The sequence below is a fragment of the Antrostomus carolinensis genome, unplaced genomic scaffold (genome assembly GCF_000700745.2).
Source record: "Antrostomus carolinensis isolate BGI_N321 unplaced genomic scaffold, ASM70074v2 scaffold1489, whole genome shotgun sequence".
NCBI lineage: Eukaryota > Metazoa > Chordata > Aves > Caprimulgiformes > Caprimulgidae > Antrostomus > Antrostomus carolinensis.
The window spans coordinates 33,378-59,946 of NW_010337635.1; the positions used below are offsets into that span (position 1 = coordinate 33,378).

General features: G+C 37.8%; 1 protein-coding gene across 1 annotated transcript in view; it reads left to right on the forward strand.

Moving 5' to 3' along the window:
- Window positions 1-24,219, forward strand: part of LOC104530584 (contactin-1) — a gene marked incomplete at its 5' end in the record, with an annotated part of 49,683 nt that extends 25,464 nt beyond the window's left edge. The window contains 4 exons of the mRNA XM_029086794.1: window positions 1,569-1,755; window positions 3,306-3,418; window positions 4,540-4,696; window positions 21,642-24,219. Coding sequence (XP_028942627.1) covers window positions 1,569-1,755; window positions 3,306-3,418; window positions 4,540-4,696; window positions 21,642-21,721 — 537 coding nt within the window. The remainder of the gene's footprint in view (window positions 1-1,568; window positions 1,756-3,305; window positions 3,419-4,539; window positions 4,697-21,641) is intronic.
- Between the last annotated feature and the right edge of the window lie 2,350 nt (window positions 24,220-26,569).

The window sequence follows — 26,569 nt, forward strand, 5'->3', positions numbered from 1 at the left end:
CATTTATAATAATCAGAGTATGAGTAACCTCCAACATTGTTGAGCAAGACTGAGGCAACAAACGCTGACAAGAGACTTTAATATTTAAATAAGAGTAACCTCTGTGTAGTGATACTGACTGTTACCATGTCCAAAATCATTTGAAGTAGGTCAGTAGAAATCCTCTACTGCACCTCTCCTCATTCAGCCACAGTGGTACTTCTTTTACTCTGAGGTAAAAGAAAGAAACATTTTTATTAAACATTTTAATTTAAAATTGAACAAGAGAAAACAAAGCCTTGCCAAACAAGGGTAGTACCCATAATTTGTGAAGAGGAGAACAGTGATATTAACATCCTGACAAACTATCTGTTCTTCTAGTCTATTCCTTAAATGAAGTTTCCAAGGAAAACTAATGTCAGCAGAACAGAAGATTAAAGTGGTTGCTATTTAAAAGATAAAATAACAGGATACCTGATGTCACCAGTTGAATCTTACAAAGCAAGATTTTTCCGAGAACCTGAAATTACCAACAACGTAACCTCTTCCTAAAAGGGTTTTAAAAGGTCCTTATGTAGCATACCCAAAAGACAGGCAGAAGTTGAGCAGAAATACTGAGAGTAAAACCACTCAAAACCAAAATGTAATGGGAACAACTTTCCACTCTTTCAGGTTAGTGCTGTAATTTAATCTTACACAAATGGTTATAAACCAGACAAGACCCAGAGACTGACAGTGTTTTATTCTCATTTGTATCTCACAGGGCCATGCAGAATAGGACTCTGTATGTGATGGACTCTATGGAATGACATCACTCCATAGGAATTACTGTCTTTTAAACTGGTGCTTTGTAATGTGTAATTAATTATAGTAGACTGGAACAATTTATTGGGGGGAAAAAAAACAAAACCAAAAACTCACAGAATTTCTATTTACATTTATTTGACTTTGGACTTTAAGATGTTACAAGCTTACACTGATGCTTTTCCATAGTTTAAGCATTTTCAGGTTCTTTGTCATCTGCTTTGACAAATGTTATATTGGACTATGATTGAATTTAGCCAAAGAGCTTTAGAAGATAGTTAGGTTCATATATCTAGACCTGCACATACAGATAACATGACTGAATACCTCTCATTCCCTAGACAGAAGTACAAAAGGATTAAATTTGTAAGACATTTTGCACAAAATATTTTGAAAACATTATCAGAGTAGTCTACACTGTAGTGTAGGAAAACCATATAAAGTTCAGGATGAAATGTTCAAACAAAACAGCAAGAAGAAAACAGTCTTGTTCTCTGAAGGCATTATCCATCTCCCAGACTTGTAATGACTTAGCTGAGAAAAAGTTAAACCACTGTGAGAAAGTTTTAATGATAAAATATGAAATTGTTTCTCTTTATGTCTATATGCAACTTGGTTAAAATCACAGCCTATAGAAGAAATTCCATGGTATTGCTGTTAGATTTCTTTTGGATTGCTTATTACTCAGAGTATGTAGTATAGACAACCTGGCATACATAATTTTCAATAAACTTTCTTTTTTACTAAATGTGCTAAATTTAATCATTCCATTTGATTGCTTACAGATTCGTTATTGGGCTGCTCATGATAAAGAAGCAGCTGCACAGCGGGTACAAGTGAGCAATCAAGAATATTCAACCAAACTGGAAAATCTGAAGCCTAATACTCGCTACCATGTAGACGTTTCTGCCTTCAATAGTGCGGGCTATGGACCTCCCAGTAGAACCATTGATATTATTACCAGGAAAGCACGTAAGTAAATGGAGCATTAGGTTATGTATAGCCATGTACTTCATTATTACATGTTGCCTCATGTCCATCATGTCTTCAAACTTGGCTTCTCTTTCATGTACCCAATGTTCTGCCTTTATGTTTTATTGATTCTTGATCTGAAAAGTTCTATGAAGGCTCTCCTTCCTCTCTTTTGTTGCCATGTACAATGTGGATATCTTACAAAAGGTTGCAAGAAGATACAGATTACAGATTCATAGGATAATTCAGGCTTAAAGGTACTCAGAAGGTCCAGCCTTCTGCTCAAAGAAGGATCTGCTACAAGCTCAGACCAGGTTGTTCAGGATCTTGATCCAGTTGGGTCTTGAAACAGAGACTGCATGACCTCCCTCCCTGGAAAACCTATTCCACTCCCTGTTTTTCTAGCGTCTAGTCTGAGCCTCTTTTAATTACGCTTGTACCTTTCGTCCCTCATCCTCCTGACATGCACCATTTTGAAAAGCTTGGCTCCATTTTCTTCATAACCACCCTATAAGAACAGACAGGTGTCTCTGAGGCCCACTCCAAAGCAGTCTCTTCTCCAGGATGAACAAGCCCAGCTCAAAGAGGCAAGGGCAAGTGCTCCAGCTCTGCACCAGGTCGGTGGCCCTCTGCTGAACTCACTCCAGATTACCAGTGTCTTTCTAGTACTGGGGGGGAGCAAAGGTAGAAATGATATTCCAAATGATGCACAATTCAGAGCACCTGTAATTTGGGCTGATATGCCCTGTCTTTCTGTTTAATCAATAACAAGAAGGATTGTGTTCTGACTATTAAAATGTGACCAATTGCCTTTTCCATTAACCGTAGAGGGAGCCAGGATCAGGCAGCCTTGAAAAGTGGGTAATCTGAATGACACCCTTGAATTTACATGTCATAATAGGTTTCTGAATATAGCTCCAGACTTAATGATGATACCTAGCACTAACATATGCTGAGCAATGTTCAGTTAAGAAATATACCTTGTGTATTTAAAACACACTTATATGAGCTAAAAGTATGTACAATTTGAGGATTTCTGTCAATAAATAGTGAATTGCGCAACTTGCACCTGCAGGGTTCATTTGTGTCGAACAAGGCTCCATTTTATAAGCTTATTCTGTGAAATACAGTTAATGGTTTCTGCAGTGAGGTACTCCAGTTTCTACTGAGTTAAATGCTGTAGAAATGCCTTTAAATGGTTAATTAAATATTTAATCGCAATTAATAAATATGACTTAAGTCACATTTCTGGGAGGTTCTGAACATATTTGCATGCCAGCACACCCACTTGGTCAGCAACATAGTGAAGGGTAATGTTGGCCACTTCCATTCTGGCAACATAGAAAGGTAAACCCACAAAGCAACCATTGCACAAACCATACAAAATTGCCTGGCTGGAGCTGTAGCAGTCCAATCCAGGAAGGGGACTATCCCTTAATCATGTAAATCATATAAAGATGAGCCATAATTTCCCTTTTTAAATTTTTACATGTCTTAATAAAAATGACCACATATGAAAATGTGCACATTATGCGTATCTTGCTTTTCAGCTCCAAGCCAACGTCCAAGAATCATCAGTTCTGTAAGATCTGGTTCAAGGTACATCATCACCTGGGATCATGTGAAGGCAATGTCAAATGAGTCTGCAGTTGAAGGATACAAAGTATGATCTATTAAAATATTTTTTATCTTTGTGTATGCTACATGAAGTGTATTTTATAGACAGTGTTGAATTTTGGTACCTACTCAGACTTAAACATAGTTGCTTTCTAAAGATGAAGGTATCATGCTCAAAGTTCACAGACATCCAGTAGGCTTAGGGCAAAGCCAGTAGACTTAGTCAATATGATGAGAAGACATTGGGACACTGAAGTTCAATTGGTTGGTGAGCTATTTTATGGGAAGCTTCAGATCAGTGACTGCAGCAACCTGATATCCCATATGATTACATTTATTGTCTGTTGGCTAAAAATAATGCTTTAAAAAAATGTGCATTTTAGTAGTTTTTCTTTATACCAGTATGTGTTGTTGCAGCTTTCCTTTCCCATCTTCATGGGAACTACAGTTCCTGGAACAGAAGTTCTTTAAAGTCTGGGAAGGTAGAGGAAGGGAAGGGAAACTTAACCTTGTTAGATACAATTACTGTATAACTAAAAGCAAGTGTATATAGTAACTACAGGGTGTATAGAAAGCTGCAAAAATTAATTCCTGTTTAACTTTGCTGCTTGCTTGGCAGTAAGAAAATTAGTGTCGTGTTCTACATGTACCAATTTTACTTGAGGAGTTGAATTGCTTCCTGAATTGCTGAAAATGTTTCACTGAGATGATTCCAGAAAAAGTGGAGATCTTTTCCAAAGGTCCCACAGGACATATACCATCAAATTTGCAGTAGTTTAACAATACTGAGAGCTAATAATAAGATTAATAATTGTTTCATTTATGAAAATGGTAATAAACCTTATGTCAGAAGACCCAGCTGAGTTCTGAGATTTTTATTTGATGCTCTTTACTACCCTGCATTATTATCCTCCATCATTTAATTACTTATTTTGAACATAGGGGCTGAAATTATTTTTCAAAAGGCAGCATAATTTTATAACAGAAAAACAACAAGGAAACAAACTGTCTAGATCCACCCTACATAAAATAGAAAAAGTAATATCTACCACTAAGTTTTTTTATATATAGGCTTTATATATAAAAGAAAACCTAATACTTTTTAATTACACATTTTTTCATGGAAAAGTGGCATTTCAGTAACTATGCTTACTATTACTTTCCTAGGTACTGTATAGACCAGATGGACAACATGAAGGCAAGTTGTTTTCAACTGGAAAGCACACAATAGAGGTCCCAGTCCCCAGCGATGGTGAATATGTTGTTGAAGTCCGAGCACACAGTGAAGGAGGAGATGGAGAAGTAGCTCAAATAAAAATTTCAGGTGAGCAGATAACTTCCTTTCCCACTCTTCTTGGAGATCTTGGATGGAATATGTTCCTCTTGCACACTATCCAGAGATGGGCACACCATTTCCATCCAAAATTGAAGAGGTAACTCAGAGGCACCGAGAATTAGGGCTTATTTTAAAATCTTTCTGAAGACTCATAGTGCATGCAGGACACTTCAGCAGCAGTCCAGATCAATCCTGGAAGCACTGCCAATCTTCCAAAAATCAGACTGTTTCTACTGGTGCCCCCAGTTAGGCTACCACTTTTAGTAGTGTCCTACAATCATAACTACATGGTGCAGACTTCAGGCTCAAGATGTCAGCTTGCAATAATCCTATATTTCCTACTACATCTTGTCTCTATATCTCATTCCTTTGTCAACAGCCACTAAGAGAAGAGAAAGTAACTGAGAAAAGCACGTGGTCCACAGTGGTCCACAGACCAATTGCTAGGGGAATTCCACTTTTCAGGAGACAAGGGAAGCTGTTACACATACAGATGAATAAGCAATGAGAAATGCAACATGCTTAGCTTTAGAGTGGTCTGGGTAAAGAGGGGAAGGGAGTTGGGATGGATCAGGCTGATTCAACTTCTGCTGTGTTGATTCTGTCTATGAGCTCAGACATAGTTGGCACATCTCTTTCCTGTTTTGTAATTTAAGTAGTGTCTTAGCACACAGTGTATGAAGTAGAGCATATGAATAAACATCAAGGACTTGGATAGTGTCTTTGCAAGGTTGTGATTTAAACACTGGCATTGTATTCTCTTTTTAATTAAAAAATTAACTTGGGGAATAGTAAAGATTATATTTATATCACCTAGTCTGAACTCATGGGTAAACAAAAAACCCATTTTTGTTTATATGAAGCATCTATTCCAGTCTTGATCAAGTGCAGTCTAGAGGTGGAGAATCCATTTACCAGATACTTTGTTCTCATGATTAATCACCTGTACTGTTGACAATTTTTGCCTAATTTTTAATCCATATTTATCTGGTTTTAGGATCTGTCCATTGTTTCCTTTTATAGCCTTTGTCTAGATTAAAGAGTCTTTTTGTGCCTAATATAGTCCCCATTGAGAAATGTATACGTGTCAGACAAGTGACTGACCAAATGCTAAACAGACTGAGCCCCTTAAATTTCTCCATGGTAACATTTTCTTCAGGTCTCGATTTTGACAGCTCTTCTCCTCACCTCTCCAACTTCTGAGAATTCCTTTAGGACCATAGACACTATACCTATATGCACTCTGCTGTCTGCAGAGATAGTCTTGCCTCCTTACACTTACTACTCTCAGCATTATTCATGAAAGGTTTTCATTAGCCATTTATTTCCTTGCTATAAAATAGTGTTCATCTTGTTTGTCCAACACCAGTTCTAAATCCTTCCTGGAATCCTTGCTTTCCAGGATACGGTGTCCCATCCTGATCTGTGTGGCATGTCTCTTTTTTCTTTAGTGTATAATTTTGCATGTAGCTATTATGAAGTACTGTTGGTTTGAATCGCTTAAGTTCCCAGGCTGTCTGGACTGCTGTATGAATGTGTTGTCATCATCATTCTTTACTACTTCGCCGTTTTGGTTCATGTACACAGTTCCTTAGGTGTTTACTTCTGGTTTTGATGAAGATGAATGGATTGTGTTCAGCCTATTACTGTTCACTGTGGAATTACACTAGAAATTCAATTACCATTCTTCAATAAGTGTATTTTGAGATGGACTGGTGACTAAATTCTAAATCAGTTTAGCATACACTCTATTAATAGTGTTTGCCATTTTCTATGGGAATGTCTTGGGTTACTAATTCAACCACTTTACAAAAGCAATAATAAATTGCATTATATTATCATACTCTGGGGGTGTCACTTTTAATGTATTTTATGAGTTGCAAAAAAGATAAAGCAACTGCTATCTTGTCTTAGGTCATCTTTGTATCATACATACATTATCATCTATCATCAGTGTGGTGCAAAGGCCTTTTAGGTAGCAGCAGATAGATTACTTCCCAGACTGGAAGCAGAACCATCACGTCAGTAAAATGTAGAGCCCAAGCTTCTCAGTCTTGCCAGTAAGACCTGCCCCAAGTGTACCCATACAAAGTTAGCATCTCTGGGAGAGTTAGCACTCTACAAATGCTAGTTGTAGATTTTTGTATTGCTTTGTCTTCTGCACTGCAGACAAGTTTTCAGCCACAACACCTACCTTACCACAGCTAGACAGAGAAGAACTGTGCCTCTGGTGGCCTAGATAAAGACAGCATTCCCTAGACTCCAATTAGGAAAGGATATTGAAACGGAGAAAAAAGGCAGGGTAATCTCTTTGGAATGCACGGTATATAGAGAATTGGGCAAGCATTTCAGACTGTTTCTGGGCTCAAACTATGCTTTTTCCAAACAGCAGAATGAAGTGCAGTTTTAGCACCTACACATGACAAATTATGTCTGATAATTTTGTTCTTAAGGAAATTTTCCGGATTTTAGAATAATTGCCCAAAAAGAGTGATAGAATAGTGAGAAGCATTGAAGTAATGATGATTTTTCTCAGAGACTTGCAAAGAAGAGAAGACTTAATTTGATAGGAGTGTGTGTTCTGGTGCTTTACTAGCCAAAATAGACCTTACATATTAATGGAGAATGTAAACAGTAGCTAAGGCAAAACATTCAGAAAGGACCATTGCCCTACTTAACCTTTAGGCATCTGATTCCAGAGTTTGCAAACCAAATTAATTTCCTGCTGTCCTGGTTTTTAGCTGGGTTTCTTTTTAGAAGCTGGAATAGTGCTGCATTTTGCTTTCAGCCTGGGATTTGTTATGAGAGAAACTCTGTTGACATAACAGTGTTTTCATTTTTGTCACTGGAAGTGAAGGACTTCATGTTCTGTTAGTCTACAAGCACAAGATCTAAGGGGGTGAGGAATATTTAAATTAATAAGCTAAATTGGCGTTTGGATATGCCAATGGGATATTCCATATCATATCACATCATGTCCGGTATATTAGTGAGGGTCTCTTCCTCTTTTAGCTCTCTCTGGCTTTCGCTCAGGCTCTCGCTCTTCCAGGATTGCGGTTTCAGTTTGGGGCTGTCACTCCTCCGGGATCCTTATCTGGGAAGGGGCTGGGCTTGGTCAGCAGGTGGTGAGCAGTTGCACTGTGTACCACTCATTTGCATATTTTGTTACTGTTATCATTATCACTACTATTCTAATATTAGTATTATTTTAAGTTTTCTTTTATTTCCATTATTAAATTGTTCTTATCTCAGCCTACGAGCCTCCTTATCCTTACCTCCCAATCCTCTCCCCTGTCCCCTGGGGGTGGGGGGAAGTAGGTGAACAGCTGTGTTGGCTGCTGGCCGAGGGCTAGCCCAGTGAAACTATCATACCTGCATAAGTGGAAAGGGAGAAATAAGCAACTGAGGCAGGGGTTCAGAATAGCCTTGATGCTGACCAGGAATGATCAAATCTTAAGCAAACTGGAAGACTGCACCAAAGATAGTGGAATGTCTAGAAGACCTATGTGTCTTCCAGACTGGTATTTTCCTGTTGTTCACTGAGTATCAAATCCAGAGTAATCTACATAATTCACCTGAGTTAGAAGTCTAATCTCCCATTATAATTGGTTGTCATCTAGAGTGTATTTCAGAACCGTAAACAAAATCTGCAGCATTTGAGGTGCCCCAGGTTACCAGGGACATCCACATGATGCTGGCAGGCATGACATGATATACAAGGGGACCTGAGGTCTTCTGGATCAGCAAATGGAGGCCAGGCAGGACACCAGAAGACATCTTTTGGCCTATAATTCAGATATATGGATTACACCCTTTTGCAAACCAATACTATTTCCTTGATTTGTGTGACTGCTGCTGCTGTGCTAGGCTTCCATGCTGTCAGTCTGTTGTAGATGTACCGTGAGCAATTCTTAGCGCTTGCTGAATTAGGTCTGAATTAGGTTTAAGTACAAGAACATCTAGTTCAGGAACCCTAATGCCCTGTGTTCTTAATTTAGGTATTAAAAATACAGCACATATTAACTAACAAAAGTTACTTTAAAAGTCAAATGTGAAAGAAACTAGAACTATATGTTATTTCTAGCTCAACCGCTTGTCTAAGGGAGAAGCTTTCTTTTATGTTTTCCTTGTCCTCTTCCTTCTCACAGAAAACCCAGGCACATGCTGAAGAGGGAGGCTACTGTCCTGCAGCAACTTTACCCTCATATAACCAGTCAGCTTCCTATGGGATACAGTGTTTTAGTTGGGAATGATATAAAGGAAGTTTACTAAACATAGCCATCTCACATGCAGTTCTTTTTAGTGAAGAAACTGAAATATAAGTGCTTGTCATTAAATCATTTGCTATATGTATGGTGAGCTGCATTTCAGCTTACAGCTCTAATCAGTATAAATTACAGTCATGAACTGTTGTATTTTATTGGCCAGTGCCTATTGTACAGTTAGGCGTTTGGGGATATTTTTCAAGCCTACTATAGTACATTAATGAGCTACACAATTTAAAATTCATTCTTGAGATACCACAACCAGTTGAAGGTTGGAACTATTTGTTTAACCAAAGGAGTCTGTTTCAGTGACTAACAATATGCTTATCTATTTTCTTTGAAATATATTAAAGGCTGAGATTTTTTTTTTGTCTCTTGCATGCTTTTTGGATTGCAGTGCTTTGTCATAATGCTAATATTAATGTAATCAAAGCAATCTTGCAGTCAGTAGGAACACTTCATTTGTGTAATTGCAATGGCCTCAATGCAATTATTTTATGCCAGAGTAAGGAAAAATAGAACAAAGCTCTCAAATTTTAAAATTTCATCTAGGTGGGGGAGAGGGGAGGGTAACTTCTGATTTGGGAAAATATTGGGAAAAAAGGAAGATACCATGCACCCTCAACTTCAAATATGAAATCAGGTTTATGTCTCATTTTAAATAATGACATGGACAAAGAATAATTTATGTATTGCATATGCTTATAGCAAGAGAACAAAACTACAGCTTCTCTGTGTTCATTGCACACATATATAAAGACATATGAATTCCATTTGCCAGAGGCATGTTTTAGGATCCTGAAAAAGTATTTACTTTGAAGCATAGCTTTTTCAAAGGAAAGTGCAAAATTTTTACCCCTAGTAATGCATACAAACTTTTAAATTATTTTATATTTTTTTTTATTATTGTTATTATTTAAAGGGGACATTAATATTTATTGCACATATTAGTACCAGGTAAATCAGGTGACCATTCACTTTTCATGTGGCATGATCAAAATCTTTTGATCATAATTTGAAAATGTCCATCTGTTTCAAAGATGGTTGTTGTAATAAGAAAAGAGGAGAACATCGGTAAAAATCATGAGGAATGCTGATGAATGCAGTCCTCTAACTGGCATGACAGTCCGCTGTTACTGATCTTGGAACTTATTATACATCTGTGACAGAAATGTAGCAAAAAGCTTCTACTAAACTAAAAATACATTTCAAAAAGAACTCTCTCTACAAGAACTGTAATTTTCACAGTGCATTTGACTATTGTCTCATGGCTGGAAAATTAAGTAGAAAATACTCAGAATACTCTCTAACCTGGTATGTAAATCTGCCTAAAACAACATACTTGGTTCTCTGCATTTTTCTCTTGATTTTCCTTCATCATCACGTTTCATTCCATCAGAGTTCTAATTTATCAGTACTGCCTCCTTCCAAGCCTTACTTTGACAGCTAAGATTTAACAAGTCCATGCACTACAAAATATTCAATGCTAGAACAAGCATTTTCTTGAAAAGCCCTTAATTTTAATTTAGTCTCTTTTTCTTGTATTCAAACTCAAGATTAGGACAGACTGTAGAAATGTTTTCATAGCTCGTTACGTTTTCTTAGTCAGCATTATTCTATGATAATCCTGTTCTGCTTATTTTGTCATTTATGTTTATTTATATGGGAAAGCCTGGATAAACACAAAGTGTGAATACAACAACATTTCATTTTTATCCATAAGGCTCATAACTAAGCTGCGCCGTGGTGGTTAACAGGCTTTATAGATATAAATTGGATGTGTGTGTACATGGATTTAGAACACAACAGAGGTTTAAGAGGACAATATCACACAAAAGAAGAGCAGGAAAGGTTATGCTTTATCAGAGAATACTGACAAGACAGAAATCCATAGTCGCTATACATCAGAAAATGAAAAAAGTGGTCACTTTCTTGAAAAGGACCATGTAACTTCCTCCTGCTTTCATCTTCAGTCTGAGTTACCACATGCCTGTCTGTGCGAGCTTGGGAACTGCCTGCAAAATCCCCACTGACAGCTATTGCACAGTCACAAGAAGGCATGAGAACTCTGCAGTGCCTTTAAACATTAGCAAAAAAGAAACCTATGGCAACAAACTTAAGGAAAAACTTATTTGCTGTGAGGGTGACAGAGCACTGGAATAAGCTGCCCAGAGGGGTTGTGGAGTCTCCATCTCTGGAGATGTTCAAAACCCACCTGGATGCTTTCCTGTGCAACCTGCTGTAGGGAACCTGCTTTGGCAGGGGGGTTGGACTAGATGATCTCCTGAGGTCCCTTCCAACCCCTACGGTTCTGTTGACTCATACACCTTGTTACATGTTTTAACTTGTTAACATGTTGGAGGTTTTGCTGGCTTGTAAGATCCCCAGACTTGTAAGAATGCTACAGGAAAGTGTGGCTATCATGGAAAACATATATTCTTGTTGCATATTAGAAAGTAAAGATACTGAAGATACTAAGGGATGCTAAAGAAAAATTTTATAAAAGTATAGAGAAAATCAGTGATGATACTGCAACTATAGAGTGAGTCCTGGATGAGGCATGAGAGAGAGGCAGAGAGCCTTCAGCTAGAGTAAGGATGGCTAGTAAGGTAGTAATGGAAAATACGAAGAGGTAAGTAGGTAAAGATTATTCACTTTTCTTCACATTATGACAAAGAAGGTACTCCGTAAAATTAGTAAGCAGCAGATTGAAGATTATCAATGTAATACTCTTTTGCATGGCACAAAACTAAATTGTGTGTCTTCCTGTGAAAGGATATTGTGCAGGACACAGTTGTAAATAGAGGCTTGGTCTATCAGTCCTTATTTAAAACTATGTCCTATATTCAAGCTTTGACCCAGGAGCTACTGAACAGAAACTGCCAAGTAGTTCAGGAGCTACTTTGGCACAAGGGGGAAAGAATATGAGAGGAAAGTCCTATTCTGTATGCCATGATTTTTTTTTTTTCCTTTCCACTGCATCTGTTACAGACTACTGTTGGATCTTGAGTTGGAGCGTATCCTGAGCTAGATAGGCCTTTGGTCAGACTGACTAAAGCTTGCCCTATACTCCCAGCTTCAGGGAGGTGTACTATGAAGTGCTGGAATAATATTTAGTTGATGGACAAAGCATTATTTCTTCTTCTGAAACACTTAGATACTTTCTTTACTGTTTTCAGCAGTTTGGATGTTCCCCAACAATGACTGTCTTTTAAAATGTTTAAGGAGAAGAAGAAAAATAAATTTTGGTTTACTATGTAGTTAGAAATACACTTTTTAAAAATTCAGCAAGCTTTAGATTGCCACTGTTTCAGTAGGACCATCGTTTCATCAATTAATTAAAGGTCTGACATTAAAATTCAGTTTGGCTGAACTATTCTTCTCCATTAATTTATTCAGTCATTGAGATATATCATAGAGGTACTTTAATTTTCTTTATTATACCAGCACAGGAACACTATATTCCTTCCCTTTTATGAAACAAAATACTTGGTATTTTATATTCGTTGTACTCTACTATTAGAAGAAGATGGAAAAAATCCAAAAGATCATTATTTAACTCTCTTATACTTAGATGTAGCGACATAGTAAAAAAGAATCATATAGCTCATAGGGTGAATGCCAAGGTTAGTATTTTGCTTTAATAGTGTAATCCCTTTGATGCATAATGATTTAATTTAATACAAGTGCATATTCTGCTTTCACCTCTTGGTAGGAAATTTAACTATTGAACTATATCTATACAGTATTTTTAATTTCTTTGAGAAATCAAAGCCAACTAAGTGGTGTTTAGAGCGATTTAAAGTAGCTTTTGGAAGACTCATCTAATTAATTTTTTCCCCTTAATAATCTAGACAGGATTGCAGATGTGATCACAAGGGTGAAGGAATTAAGAAGGCAATACTTTCTAGTTATGACAATTCTTATGTGTTTTAATTTTCAGTAGCAAGCTGTGGAACTGCTTTACTCAAATCCTTATGGCATTTTTCAGTTCAGTGGTTAACAATCTATAGTACTTTTATGGGTAACTTCAAGTGGTGGTGTACTCATACTTCTCAGTTTTATGCACCTAACCTAGCCAGACTCCTTTTCTTCTTAGCAAGGAGAGTGATTCAGGAGACCTAGGTTAGATATCCACTGTAAAACACCTTTTGATGAAACCTCTCTCTTGAGAGGACAAAACCTCAGTGATTCTCTGACAAAGCCAGCAGCTATAGTTTTCCAGTTACTTCAGTGACAAAGTCCAAGGGAATTCAGAAACGCACTTTCATAGTAAGGAAGGTAAACAGCTTTTTAGTTTAGTATTAACAAAGAATGACAGAATCTAGTACCTTTAATAAACACCTAGGTTTAGCGTAGTGGAGAGGGACAATCTAACAGAAGCACTTAACTGTACAAAGAGCAGTTACAAAGGTGATGAATACGTAGTCTTGATAGCAGCAGATGATACAATATAGGGAAGTGGCCAGAAATTGCAATTTGGGAGGTTCAGGCTGGACGTTAGGAAAAAATTCACTCAGAGGGTAGTGCAGCCCTGGAGCAGGTTACCCACAGAGGCTGTGCAATTTTCATCTTCGGAGATTTCTGTGACTCAGCTAGTCAAAGCTGTGGCTGACGACATGCAGTGTTGGCAACAGTCCTGATATGAGTGGGAGGTCAGACTAGACAGCCCCAGAGGTACAACCAGATACAACCAGGTGTTTTGTGCTCCTGCAAACCTCACTTCCAAACTTCAGATCTACTGACAGTACCTTAAATGATAAATGTTTCATTAGAAGCCTAGTTTGTACTGTCATTACTTGGCAGGTTTGTATTCATGTATACATAGATTTATTTGTTACTGCAGATATAAAGAGCAGACAAAATCACATATTTGCTAACTCAAACATACCTTTTAAGTGCCAATGACCCCATAGAAAATACTTGTGGTGTATTTTTGCCTTCTTTATATAGATATATTAAATAGTACATCTTATTACATACTGAAGTTCTCCATGCCTTTTTCAGAATACTTGAAGGACTTCAATGTCAAAATGTTCTTGCCTTTAAAGATTACTACTATGTATTTTACTTTCAACATATTTCTAAAGCCTGTTTGTAGAAGCAGTAGATGGAGAGTTAATGACAAAGTTCTTAGAAGTAGGCACTGGAAGAGTGCTACCTGGTCTGTCTTCTGTACCTGTTAAACATAATTGTATTAAGACAGTGGGAAGGGAGGGAGGAATATTATTTTCCTCAAAGTAGGAAATGTCAGAAAGATCCTTCATCTAAGTTCATGTGAATGTTTCAGAGTATCAGATTCGGTGTTTGTGGCTCTAACTACAGAGTGGGTGGAGTAAGAACTTTATCAGGAGCTAAATTTTAAGAGAAGATCAATTTGAAAATTTATTCTCCAGAAGCATGGAAATCTGCTTGATTTTTTTGCTTTTCAACTCCTATTGTTTTTAAATCAAGGCTGTGAGCCATTTTAGAAGGTGTGTTTTAGAAAAATCCATCATCCTGAGCTCAGTACAGGAGAAACTAAATAAAAGGCTACTTAAACTGTTTGTATGTGAGGCAATATTTAGATTATATAGGATATACATTAAAAGACATAATAATTTCTGTGCTTAAATTGTGTAACTCAACATTATTTTCTAACACTGCTGAGCAGAAATAAATGAAATGTAGAACTTAATGTGGCAGCATGTCACTTATCTGAACAGATGATCAGCTGTTTAAAGCTGAGTTTAGGCACTGCTGGCTATTTTAGATATTATAAAAAAGTGTTACCCTCATTTATTTCCACATGAGAAGATTTTGTCTCTCTCTCCCTAAAACAAATATTTCATTAATTTCTAAGTTATTATTTTCTATAATAAGAGAACTCAGTGATGGGTTGTTTCAAATCTCTCTCTGACATTACACAGTATGGAGATTAAAAGCTTTCTCTGGCTTTAAAGGAGGTTTTTGTGCTTAGTTACAATGGCTGTTAGTACTTCTGTATCAGAACACTAAAATATAAAATGTTGTGCTTAGCAGGAGGGGAATGAGGTTCTAACCACAGCCTTTTCTGCGTGTATCTACAAAGTCCTCACAATCTGAAAATTATTTTATTAGAAAGCCAAATGGAGTTGCCAACAAATGCATCAAACTAGGAACAATTTCTACACTAATGTGTTATTGATACGTTCATCTGTTTCTCCTTTTATTTTACCTTTCTTTGGAACTGGGAAACTTGGAATATTCTCAGTAAAGTTTCTGTATTAACCAGTGTACCTTTTATCTGGCTTATGCAGCCTATGCAGCTCTCTAAGATGCTTTATCCTGCATATTCCTATCTGTCTTCTTTACCAGAGATTCTTCTACTCAGCTACCTTGGAAAATTTTATTGACCTTTCTGGCTCAACAGTACCCAATTCTTCAAAGTGTATCCTTATCAGTAAAAAGGACATTTTGTTCCAGGGGGGCACATGCCAGGCCAGCTGTTTACTTTGTTCCTTTCTGCAGTAACTTTCATGCCCAATTTAAGATTTTTTCTGCCTTGCTGAACAGCAAGGCCAAATTTGAGCTGAGCTGGTCTGTTGGAACTAACTTACTTTCTTTGCTGCTTCTCTGTCCACTGGTTGATTCTGCTGCATATTTGCCACATTGCTCCCCAGCCCTGGGCAATTCCTGTTCCCATTGTTGCGCTCAGGGAGCAGAGGGAGGGAGGCTGTGTTTTGGTGGCAATGCCTGCCTTGTGCTTTACTTCCCTCTTTCTCAAGGCCTATGAGGTGATGAGATGTACCTATAGCACATGGCCAGTTGCATGAGCTCTGCACGGTACTGTACATGCTGTGCAAGTCTTGTCGTGTGTTATGGGGGGTGGCCTTTCCCTGCCATGAACCGAGCACTGTCATCTAACCCATTGAGACTGGGCGCTTCTACACCTGTAGAAGCTAAGACCATCCTTCTTCATCTTCTGATGTGTGCGCCAGACTCCCAGGCTGAAAGATGAAGATTTTTAAGTGTGATAGTTTAACTTAGCTGGCAGCCACTCGTAGCACCCTCCCTCCTTCCCCTCCCACCCAGGGAATGGGGGAGAGAATTGGAGGGGTAAAGGTGAGAAGACTTGTAGGTTGAGAGAAGAACAATTTAATAATTAGAGTAAAATCAAAATAAAAATAATAAGTATAATAAGAGTAATAATGATAACAACTATATATATATCAGTGATGCAGAGTACAATTGCTCACCACCCTCTGATAATGATCCCGGAGGAGTGAAAAAGAACCCCGAAACCGAAATCACAATCCTGGAAAAGTGAGCCCAAGTGATTCCCGAGAGAATCCCCCCCGGCCCTGTCCCTGCTTCCGGTCAGCCCCAGTTAATATACTAAACATGACATAACATGACATGGAATATCTTACTGGCATATCCAACTGTCAGTTACGGGTTTTACTAACTACTGCACTTTTCTTCTCCACTCCCCCCTTACAGTCCTCTCTTCTTGCAAACTGCCCAAGCACAGTGTCCTTGTAGTTATCAACATTGTTCTCATAACAGTCCTCACTGAAACCAAAACACAGGGCTTTCTAGCTATAAGAAGAAAATTAACCCTCTTCTAGCAAAAACCAGGACATTAAGACAGGCTTTTAATGTACTTTAGTGTTTATATGTGACACATTTGTTCCCAAGAACACAGAAATTCCAAAACTATAGTATTTTTCCAATTAATTCACCACCATTTTGCACCTGAAGGGTTTCTACTGTTCACCTATTGTACCATGTGGTTGTTTAAATGTGGACTGTTTGCAAAGGAAAAGGGGTGACATATCTGGTATATACTTGAGGTGAATTTATTTGTAAAAAACATTAACAAATCCCTGTTTCCTTGAACAAGGTGGAATAGGTTCCTCACTCAGAAATCCACAGACGTGCCAGCTGGCCAAAGAAGATCTGTCCTTTTTCTTCTTTTCAGGGTTACAATGAAACTTTCTCTGCTGGCCTCCCAGTTTTTCCTGAAAAATTAGCCCTTTTATTTTAAGAAAAACCTTTCAATGACTCTCTCAGAGGATGATTTCATTCCTCTGAATGACTATCAACCATAATTTCTGAGGCAATGCAGAATACATTTATGTGGGAACCTTCACAGCCAAGTGTTTTGCAACACCAGACAATCAGTGTGATCACAGATAAGCTTTTCGGTAGGGGTGAGCTACCAAAACTTGCTCCAATCTCCTCCTGCTGCTTCGGCAGGCAGTTTCCAGCAGCTCATCCTATCTGAGCATGTAATCCAGCCTTACTTGGCCTGGCAGTACTCCTAGTGCTGCTGGTGAGCCAGTTTGCCTGGAGTGATCGCTGACAACTGGAGAGTCAGGGCAGATGCTGAGAGGTATTACAAGCCTTTAGGTCATATAAGCAATCCTGGAACTCACAAAATGCCTGTGAAGTACAACTACAACTGTTGCCTGAGTCACAGAAGGACCCCCATAGATTGTTCTTGCTATTATTTGTTGAGCATACTGCTTTAAAAGAGTACATTTAAAAGATAATACCTGTGGTCTTTTACTTAGCTTTCCATACAAAAGAATATGCAATGAACAGTAAGACATGTGAAGGGGGAAGAGGTAGCTGAGAAATAATTTACATTTATTGTTAAGTAGTAGCCCACCAGCTGAAAATTATCTCATTTTCCTCAGAATGCAAGGCATCTCTTTTCATTTTGGCAGCTCAGGTCTGTAGCAGGGCCAGAGGGAATGGCAAAGAAGCCCCTGCAGCTGCCTGCCACACTGCCAACACGCCAGGTGCCATTGCCAGAAAAAAACCAACCAACCAACCAACCAACCAACCAAAGAGAAAAACCCATTTACTTGACTCTGACATATGGATTTTCAAGTAGGGGAAGACAGACTTAACACCGTGGGGTGGACAAACCACCCAGGCCATGAGCAGCCCTTCAACTATGTTCTCTCTCTTTTTCTTACAATAGATTTAAAGCTATTCCGCAGATGCACAGCAAACCTTAACGCGGCACAAAGCACAGGCAGATGCACAGGCAGCATTATTGCCATCCTACACATCTACTGTGCTGCAAAACCTTGCAAAACAGGGTTGTGAATTACTCCATAGCGCCTTTCTTGAAAGCTTTATGGCACAGGCAAGAGGAAAATTTCCTCATGCCCAAACAAAGGTATTCCTAGACAAGGGAAAGTTGGACCCATGACTTAGCAATGATGCCAGTGATGCACGATAAGCATATTCTAATTAGTTCAGTTATTTTCCATTTAGTATGAATAGAGATAGCAGAATTTAAATTATATCAGCTGATACTACCCATTTCTTTTGCAGTAGTCTTTCATGAAGACAGTATTTCCAGCTGGGACAAGTGGAATTTCTTTTCAGAAGCCAGCTGACAGAACTACAAACCCGCCCACTTATTTTATGCAGTTTAGTTTAACCTGAAGAAATTACATTTCCTCCTTTCCTACTTTTCTGTTCTACCTGGGTAGATATGAAAACACTCACAAAACAGGTATTACTGAAGCCTAATAGGTGCTAAAGAAACTAACAAACAGAGCAGGCAGAAATCCTTTTTTTTTTTTTTCTTTCAGATGGCTTAATTTTTTTCCCAGAGAACTGAACAAGCTTAGTTAAAAGCAAGAAGAAACAGAATATGTGAAAGCTTTGCATTTATCTTTCTTAAAAAGGAGAGATATAAAAACAGACAGCCCCAGTGGAAGATCGGTTCTTGGGTCCTGAACCAAAAGGAGAATATTATTTACGGGAAAATGGGTAGGAGTATGGCCATTATTTCAGAAAAAAATAAATCTAATTTGCAAAACAGACACAAAGGCAGACTCATTTCTTAACAAGTTACAAACTACATTACAAACTTAAATCATTTATGAATCCTCTAAAATACCAGTCTTGGTAAGAAAAATTGCTCTTTTCCTTACTTTTACTAAATGTATGGTAACTTGTATCCTGAAAGATGTGCTGCAGTGACTGTATCTTTCAGATAGCCAGTCTGCATCTACCTGAACAACCTGTGCAGCATGAGAGAAGTGGAACTGTAGAGAGAAACAGTGGTGCTGGGGATCTAGCTCCACACCATATGCTTATTTCAGGTTTACTTTGCACTACCTCCAGTATGGCCCTGCACACAATATCCAAAACAGCTCCACAGTGCAAAATAAACACCAATAAAGTGGACAGCTGTGATACTCACTTTAAAAACACACTTCTCCTCAAACTACAGCAGCCATGTAAACATCCCCCTCAATGTTCAATACCTGGTAACGAAGAAAACTGATGAAATTTAATACAAATTAATTCTTGAACAATTTTTCTTGACAACAAAAGCAGAGACAGAATTTTGCCACAACAGGATCAACTCATGATTAGCCAAGAGATAGCTTGTAGTTTGTGTATGTTGGCAGGGCAAACACTTTCCCACTGAGAAAAAGAAGTTATTCACATATGACAGCTTCACAGATGACCAGTAACTAATTTCCTGGTTCACAGATCTGATGAAAGTAAGATTTCTAAGCTGGCCTCTAGATTTTTTTTACAATCCAGTATAAAAAGATACTGATGTTGGGAAAAGGGACAAAAATGTCATATCTTAAAGATAAGTAACATTTAAAGAAAATAATGATGTGTTTTTAATAACAAATTGTTACAAAGGCTTGTGAAATAAGTCAAAGTCAGTATTGTTTTAATGCCTGTTTCATCTAGGCATTACATTGGTTTCATTACTTTTGAATATCATAGAATGGTTTGGATTGGAAGGGACCTTAAAGATCATCTAGTTCCAACCCCCCTGCCATCAGCAGGGACACCTTCCACTAGACCAGGTTGCTCAAAGCCTCATCCAACTAGGATAGTTACATGCAAATAGAATTTTCTTCATGCTTGCTCATCATTCACCTTCACTCAGCAAACTCTTTTCCATGTTTTCCTTCATTAGAAGCATTCAAAATAGGACTTTAGTTATGTCTTTCCCACTCTATTATCCTGGTCTTACAAAGGCAGAATACTTTTCATGTGGATATTCTTAAATATGAAATCTGGATTATTTTTTTTTCCTATGGCTATTATTCATTCATTAAGAACCACTACTTTGATATTCAGAGATAAAGACTACAGAAAAGATTAATGTGTCTCATAAATCACTAAAAAGTACAGAAAAACATACTCCCATACTTTCACAATTGCCAAAATGTGCAGTTGTTATGTCTGAGAATATACTTGAACATACATTCAAGTTTATCTTAAGCATAAAATTCCTCTGTTTATGGATACTTACAAAGCAATCTTACAATATTTTCCTTAGTTTTATCATTCACTGAGGTAGATATACTGCTCGCCATGGAAAAATGTGCTATTCATAGAAATGTACTTTTTATAGCTGAATTGAGCTGATGAAGAAGGATTGGTGGGTCTCTCATCTTGTTTTTCAAAGTGTTTGGATATCAGCTTGGCTTCATGGCAGATGCTGTGGACTTTCTCCCTCACAGAACAATGGAGAAACCAGGATCATGTAAAAATACTTGTTTCCACCTTCCATGGTAGAAACAAGAGGGGAAATAGTTGGCTCCATCATATAGGCATATCAACACTCCCACCCAACTTGGCGTCGTCTGCAAACTTACTGAGGGTGCACTCAATCCCCTTGTACAGATCATTGGTAAATATATTAAACAGAATCACTAGTTACCTTTTCAGTATAGTTTTTCCTCATTCAGAAGAACATTTATTGGAGAGCCATACGGTGGGATGGTTCCAGCAGCTCCTCAGGACTGTCACCACCAGCTGCAAGCACATGTGTCCTTAGTCTGTGTTCAACAGCAAGACAAGCAGTAAGCTAGGTCCTGCACTGCCCGTCTACATGCTACCGTCCTGACCTAGATGAGCCCTGTCTGGAATAAAAGCCTGTTCTCCAGCTCATTTGGCCCATCTCCATGACTGACAGCCATTCAGTTTGGCTGGGTTATTTTCTCATATTGATGCTTCTTAACGGGGAGCTGGACCATGGCAACACAAGCCACTTAACCTAATAGCAATTCTTATGCCTGTTTGCCAGAGCATGTCAGGTAAAGTTTGTAAGCTGTCAAATAATATTTTTTGTCTTAAAATATTTGCTTAAGAAAGACCTTTGTGACTTTAACAGACCCAAATGTGTAAATGCCACACTGATAGAAGTCAGCCATCTGGACTTTGCAGTCTGGCAGGTAAACAAAGGGACCAGGCTCTTTGACATCTCTCAGATTATTTCTGATTGTATGAACATTAACATTTCCAAAGGTGTCTCTTTGCTTCATCACATTTCAAAGACTCCATTAATTTTGTTTTCACATGTTTAAATATTTATTTTGACCTTTTACCTCTTGGTATAACCTTCTGGCTTGCTGGACCAGCCAAATCAAAATACACTGATGTGTTCTGAATGGCCCTGCCGCTTGTATAAACATGCTGCATAAACAGCTCTTGCAGAACAAAAGAGCAAGTCCTCTGCTGAACTGTAGCAAGTCTCTTTGTCTGTTTCAGATTATCCACGCAGGTAGGGGCTGTGCTGAGATACACCAGCTGCTTTTCTTACCAGCCTTTGTACCCTGCGTTCTTGCTCACATCTAGGGTTGTTCTCCCCTGCTGGGAGTAATGCTGGAGTAACACCAACGTGTTGTTATCTGTTCGATGTGCAGGTGCCGCTACTGGAGTACCGACTCTTCTCCTGGTCCTGGTGGTGCCTACCCTGGGTGTCCTTGCCTGCTCGGGATTCTGAATGTAGCTGGATTTACCTTGTCCTCCACCTTACACAAAGGACTCCCTTTGAAGATGAGGACCACGACTCTTTTTGATTCCTGTGGCACCATCCTAAGCCAAATAAATTACACTTTAAAATAAATTACCCTACCGATTTCCTATGAACTTTAAGAGGACTGAGGCATCCAGGAACTCCTTCATGAAGTAAATCAACTTTTGAAAGGCTAAGAAATATTTTTAACTTGTTCCAATATGCCTTATAAAAACACTTACGCTGATCTGTGACAATTGCATGATTCGGTCCAATGGGGCAAGTTACAGTGTTAAAACCCAATAACATAGGCTGTACAGTGAAAGTAAAATCACCATACGTAGGTGCTTTAACTTGAATAACAAATTGTGAAATATAATAGAGATTGAAATGTTGATTGTATGTGATAAATGTAAGAGTATTACGTCTGTCTGTACTATCCTATATGTTTTGTGTACTGCATATTTTTGAATGGCCCCATTATCATTTATTGGGATTACTGGTTTTTAGAGAGACAGTCAAAGCAAAAACATTTCATTTTTTTAGAGCTATATTTCTTGAGGCTATTGGATAGAATTTGAAGGACTTGAACTAAAAGTCAGTGACAATTAATTTTTTATTTTAAATATGTTCAGAACACCGGAGGTGAGCATAGCATGCTCAGCTTAAAGGAATTTACCTGTGCTTCACTGACACAAGATTTACTATATTCTTTTCTTAAACCAGTTCTGTTGAAAAATTCCATTATGGTTGTTGTTGCTGATTTTAGGAGTCAAATGTCAGCTTTCAGGGAAGCAGTGTAATGTATTGGTTTTGATTTAATATTATTACTATTATTATTATTAAGGTAGCAATATAACACCTAGGAGTTTGGAGATGGAGTCCATCTTAAGATCAGCCAAGTGGACCATGAAATGGTAGGAAATGTATGTTATTTTTTAAAGTGAAAAGATTTAAAATATATATAAAAAAGAAAAAGATATACAATAAATGGCAGAAGCAGAGTAGCACAGTAAAAAAAAAAAAAAAAAAAACAACAATAAAAATTTAAAAATTTACATTTTTATGCTGCAGATGCCAGGTGTTACCTTCCTGTAGTGAAGGTGTACATTTGGGAGAATTATATGCTTTTTCAAGAACTTGATATTATTCTAGTGTTCATAGTGTTGTAAATAAGAGTTTTAAAGTTCTGAGACCGTCTCCCTATTTGACAGAGTACTGAATGATTCCACTGTGTGTTAGTACATGAAAGTCAGATCCCAACCATTGGTCAAATCTAAATGTTTACTATGGCCTTTGTAAAATGGGAACTCTATTAGAGATAGAGAATGTTTTTGTTCTGACTGTGTCTAGAGTGTTTCAGTGTTGTTTTTTTTGTTGGTTTGTTTGGGTTTTTTAAGTTGTTAAAGAAATGCACATTCCTTTCATTTTCCATTGTGTGCTGGGAATTAGTTTGAGTGTGAATGTTGAAGAAACACAGTGATCAGCTGGCTTAAGTAATAGTGCAATGTCTGATGCTTCAAGAATTATAAGCTTTGAATCATATTTTATTAGCACAACCTTGCTAGCTACTTAGAAATAGAATTTATCTTTTTAGAACTGATACTGTAGAGGTCCGTAACAATAATATTTACATGAAGCAAGAATAGGTCTATTAATAATTTACACCCAGTCTTTTATTTGTATGATTTTGTACTATATATTTACATGTAAAAGTGTAGAGTCTTCATTAAGAAATATCAAATACCATTTTCATTTAATTTTAACTATTTGTTACAAGATGAAAATTTTTTAAATAAGTGAAAGTGATAACTTCCCTATAGAGGAATGTCAAAGTGTCAAACGCTACTGAGTTTCATAAATTGTATAATTATTTGAAAGAGAAATGAACTTCATACATAAGAAACTAATACACTGTAAGCCTTCTGTAAAAAAAAAAAAAGTGTTTTATTGTGTTTCAATTGGTTTCGTTCTTTTTGCAGTATAACTCATTTTTATATAATCTACACAACTAAATCTTTTGCCAAATGCATGATTGCCTTTTACTTTTCTAATACATGGTGTAAAAAGCAAAGTTTTTGCATGGAAATGACCTGGGAAGGAAAGCGACTTCTTTTTTTAAATCAGCGACACAGATCAGGTAGGTCTCATGTGCTGATCAGATAGTTGGAGATTTTTGTTTCACATAATTGTGTAAATTTGACTGGGACCTTCCGTTTCAAATTATTGTCAAGAAAACCTAACTAATGTGTCATCTGCTTTAAAACACAAGGTTCTTAATTAAAGTTTATATAGATAGACATATTTGTTGTTTCTTTATATTTCAGGAAACTTGATATTACTATTATTTGATACTGATGAATATTGAACTGGTTTTTTAGTTACTTTTTATCTTTTTTTTTTTTTCAAATGAGTAGAGCAGGACCGTGCTTTGTCCTTTTTATGAATGAAAAGTAAATTACAATTAAATAAATGTATTAATGTTACTCAAAATATAATAAATGTCTTTTGAATTGGCATTTTATAATTTCAAAACAGTGATGTGATCATCTGTGACAGTAAAGATGTGGATGGAATGAGGTCCAGTGTGTCCCTGCCCTGCCTTCTTGTGAGTTTTGCTGGAGTTAAAGAGCTTTTGTGGGGTAAGGGTGGCTATTTAGCTTTGATTATAGATGATATAGATAGAAAGATTTTCCTAACATCAGTGATGGAGAGTCTCCTGAGACCTCTTCTGCATTTTTGGAAGCAAGAGTTAACCAAGAAGAGTATTTTTTTCAGGTAATGTTTTCTACTCCAGTAGAAAGGGGGCGTAAATGGCAAAACTTCATACTGATTAAATGCTTTGTGTGATCACAATAATTTCGAGAGGCGACATCAAGTATACCTGACTGAGATGCTGCCTGCCTTTGAGGGGTCACGTTCAGGCCCTGAAACGCACAAAATTTGGCATATAAGAAGTTGCTGAAGCTGATGGTCATATTGCAGAACTTGGTTTCATTTCTCTTCAGAGATACCAAATGAGAAGAGGCAATGAGAGAATGTGTTCCTCGTGCCCTGCACCTAAAACACTGTTTAGTCAATTGGAGCAGGGCTCAGACCTGGGGAGGAGAAGATTATCACTGCTTTGATTAGGTAATTTTTGTATTTTTATCTTGGTCTCTGAGAGAAATAAGGTTTTGAATCTGTGTCTGCCGGTTCTCTGCTAATGATGTCGAACTTACTGGGTGCTGGCAGACAAATTCAGCAGCTAACTTACCGAAGAAAATCATGGTCTGAGTAGAAGGTAGAGATTTAAATCAGTAAGTTGCATCAGAGGCAGCTGCAGCATGATCACTGGTCTTATCTGTCCTATGTGGCCTGGCAGGTGCCCAGCCAGCAAACACCTCAAAGCCAGGTACAGCTCACCTTGCTTCTGCCTTACCCAGGGGCTGGACAGCATGGGACTAGTATCAGCTGGGGGGAGACCTGAGCACGTGGGATTGCAGGAGACAGAAGCTGAGATCATTACAGTGGTACAGCAAGGAGGGGAAGAACAGGGCACAGAACATAGACCCATAAGAGAAAAAGTTAATTACTGCCACCCTTCAAAGAACAACTTGATTCTGTTTGTGAGAGTTCTTTGTTTACAGACTTCAGAGCCTCTAGCTACAGAAGATTATTTTTAAAATGGCTTTAAATATTAGATATCTCTCTGAAAACTAGATCTTCAAGTCTTCATCTGCCTCAGCATTGCATTAAGCTACACTTCGTATTGTAATTAAATTTAAAATAACAGACATCAGATAATACCCAGATACATTCCAGTACAGATCTTGAAATAGTTCCAAATGCTATTGATTTGAGACATTTTCATTGAACTACATCATGGAAATGTCTGTCCTTCAGGTTATGACAGTACAATATGGACTAAGGATATTCCTTTGTCCATATATCAATTTCTGTAGCTTCTATCACTTGTTTATGCTCCATTCTTGCACATGTCATCCAGTGGAATCTTTTCACAGTGGTAAGACATCGGCACTATGTGGGAACCACCTGCCTTCTGCACAGAGCAGTGAAGTCTTGCAGAGGAAGATTGCCTTTCTCCATTTCTTCCAGAGATTATTCATTTTTTTTACCTTTTCTAGTGCTAGTTCCTTTTGCTTTGTCACTTTAACAGTCATTTCCGAAAGCAGAAGAAAGCACAGAATGCATGAAAGATACATGAATGGGAAATAAAAAATAATGTTCGCATCTCAAACAGGAGTAGCACTGTCTTTGCTTTTCTTGACATGCTAACATACTTTTTCTTTTACCTGGATGCCAGTTAACCAAGTCTGTTCTAAAGGATGTCATGAAGACACATGAAAAGTACAACTTATTCTCAGTGCTATCTCTAGCCATATCAAGGATGAAGGTCATTAGGAGCACTCAACATGGTTTTACCAAGAGGAAGTCATGTTTAACCAACCTGGTAGCTTTTTATGAGGACATAACCAGGTGGATAGATGATGGTAGAGCAGTGGATGTGGTCTATCTGGATTTCAGCAAAGCATTTGACACAGTCACCCACAGCATCCTCGCAGCTACACTGAGGAAGTGTGGTCTGGATGATCGGGTAGTGACGTGGATTGTGAACTGGTTGAAAGGAAGAAGTCAGAGAGTTGTGGCCAATGGGGCAGAGTATAGTTGGAGGCCTGTGTCTAGTGGAGTCCCTCAAGGGTCAGTACTGGGACCAGTACTATTCAATATATTAATCAGTGACCTGGATGAGGGAACAGAGTGCACTGTCAGCAAGTTCGCTGATGATACAAAGCTGGGAGGAGTGGCTGACACACCAGAAGGCTGTGCTGCCAT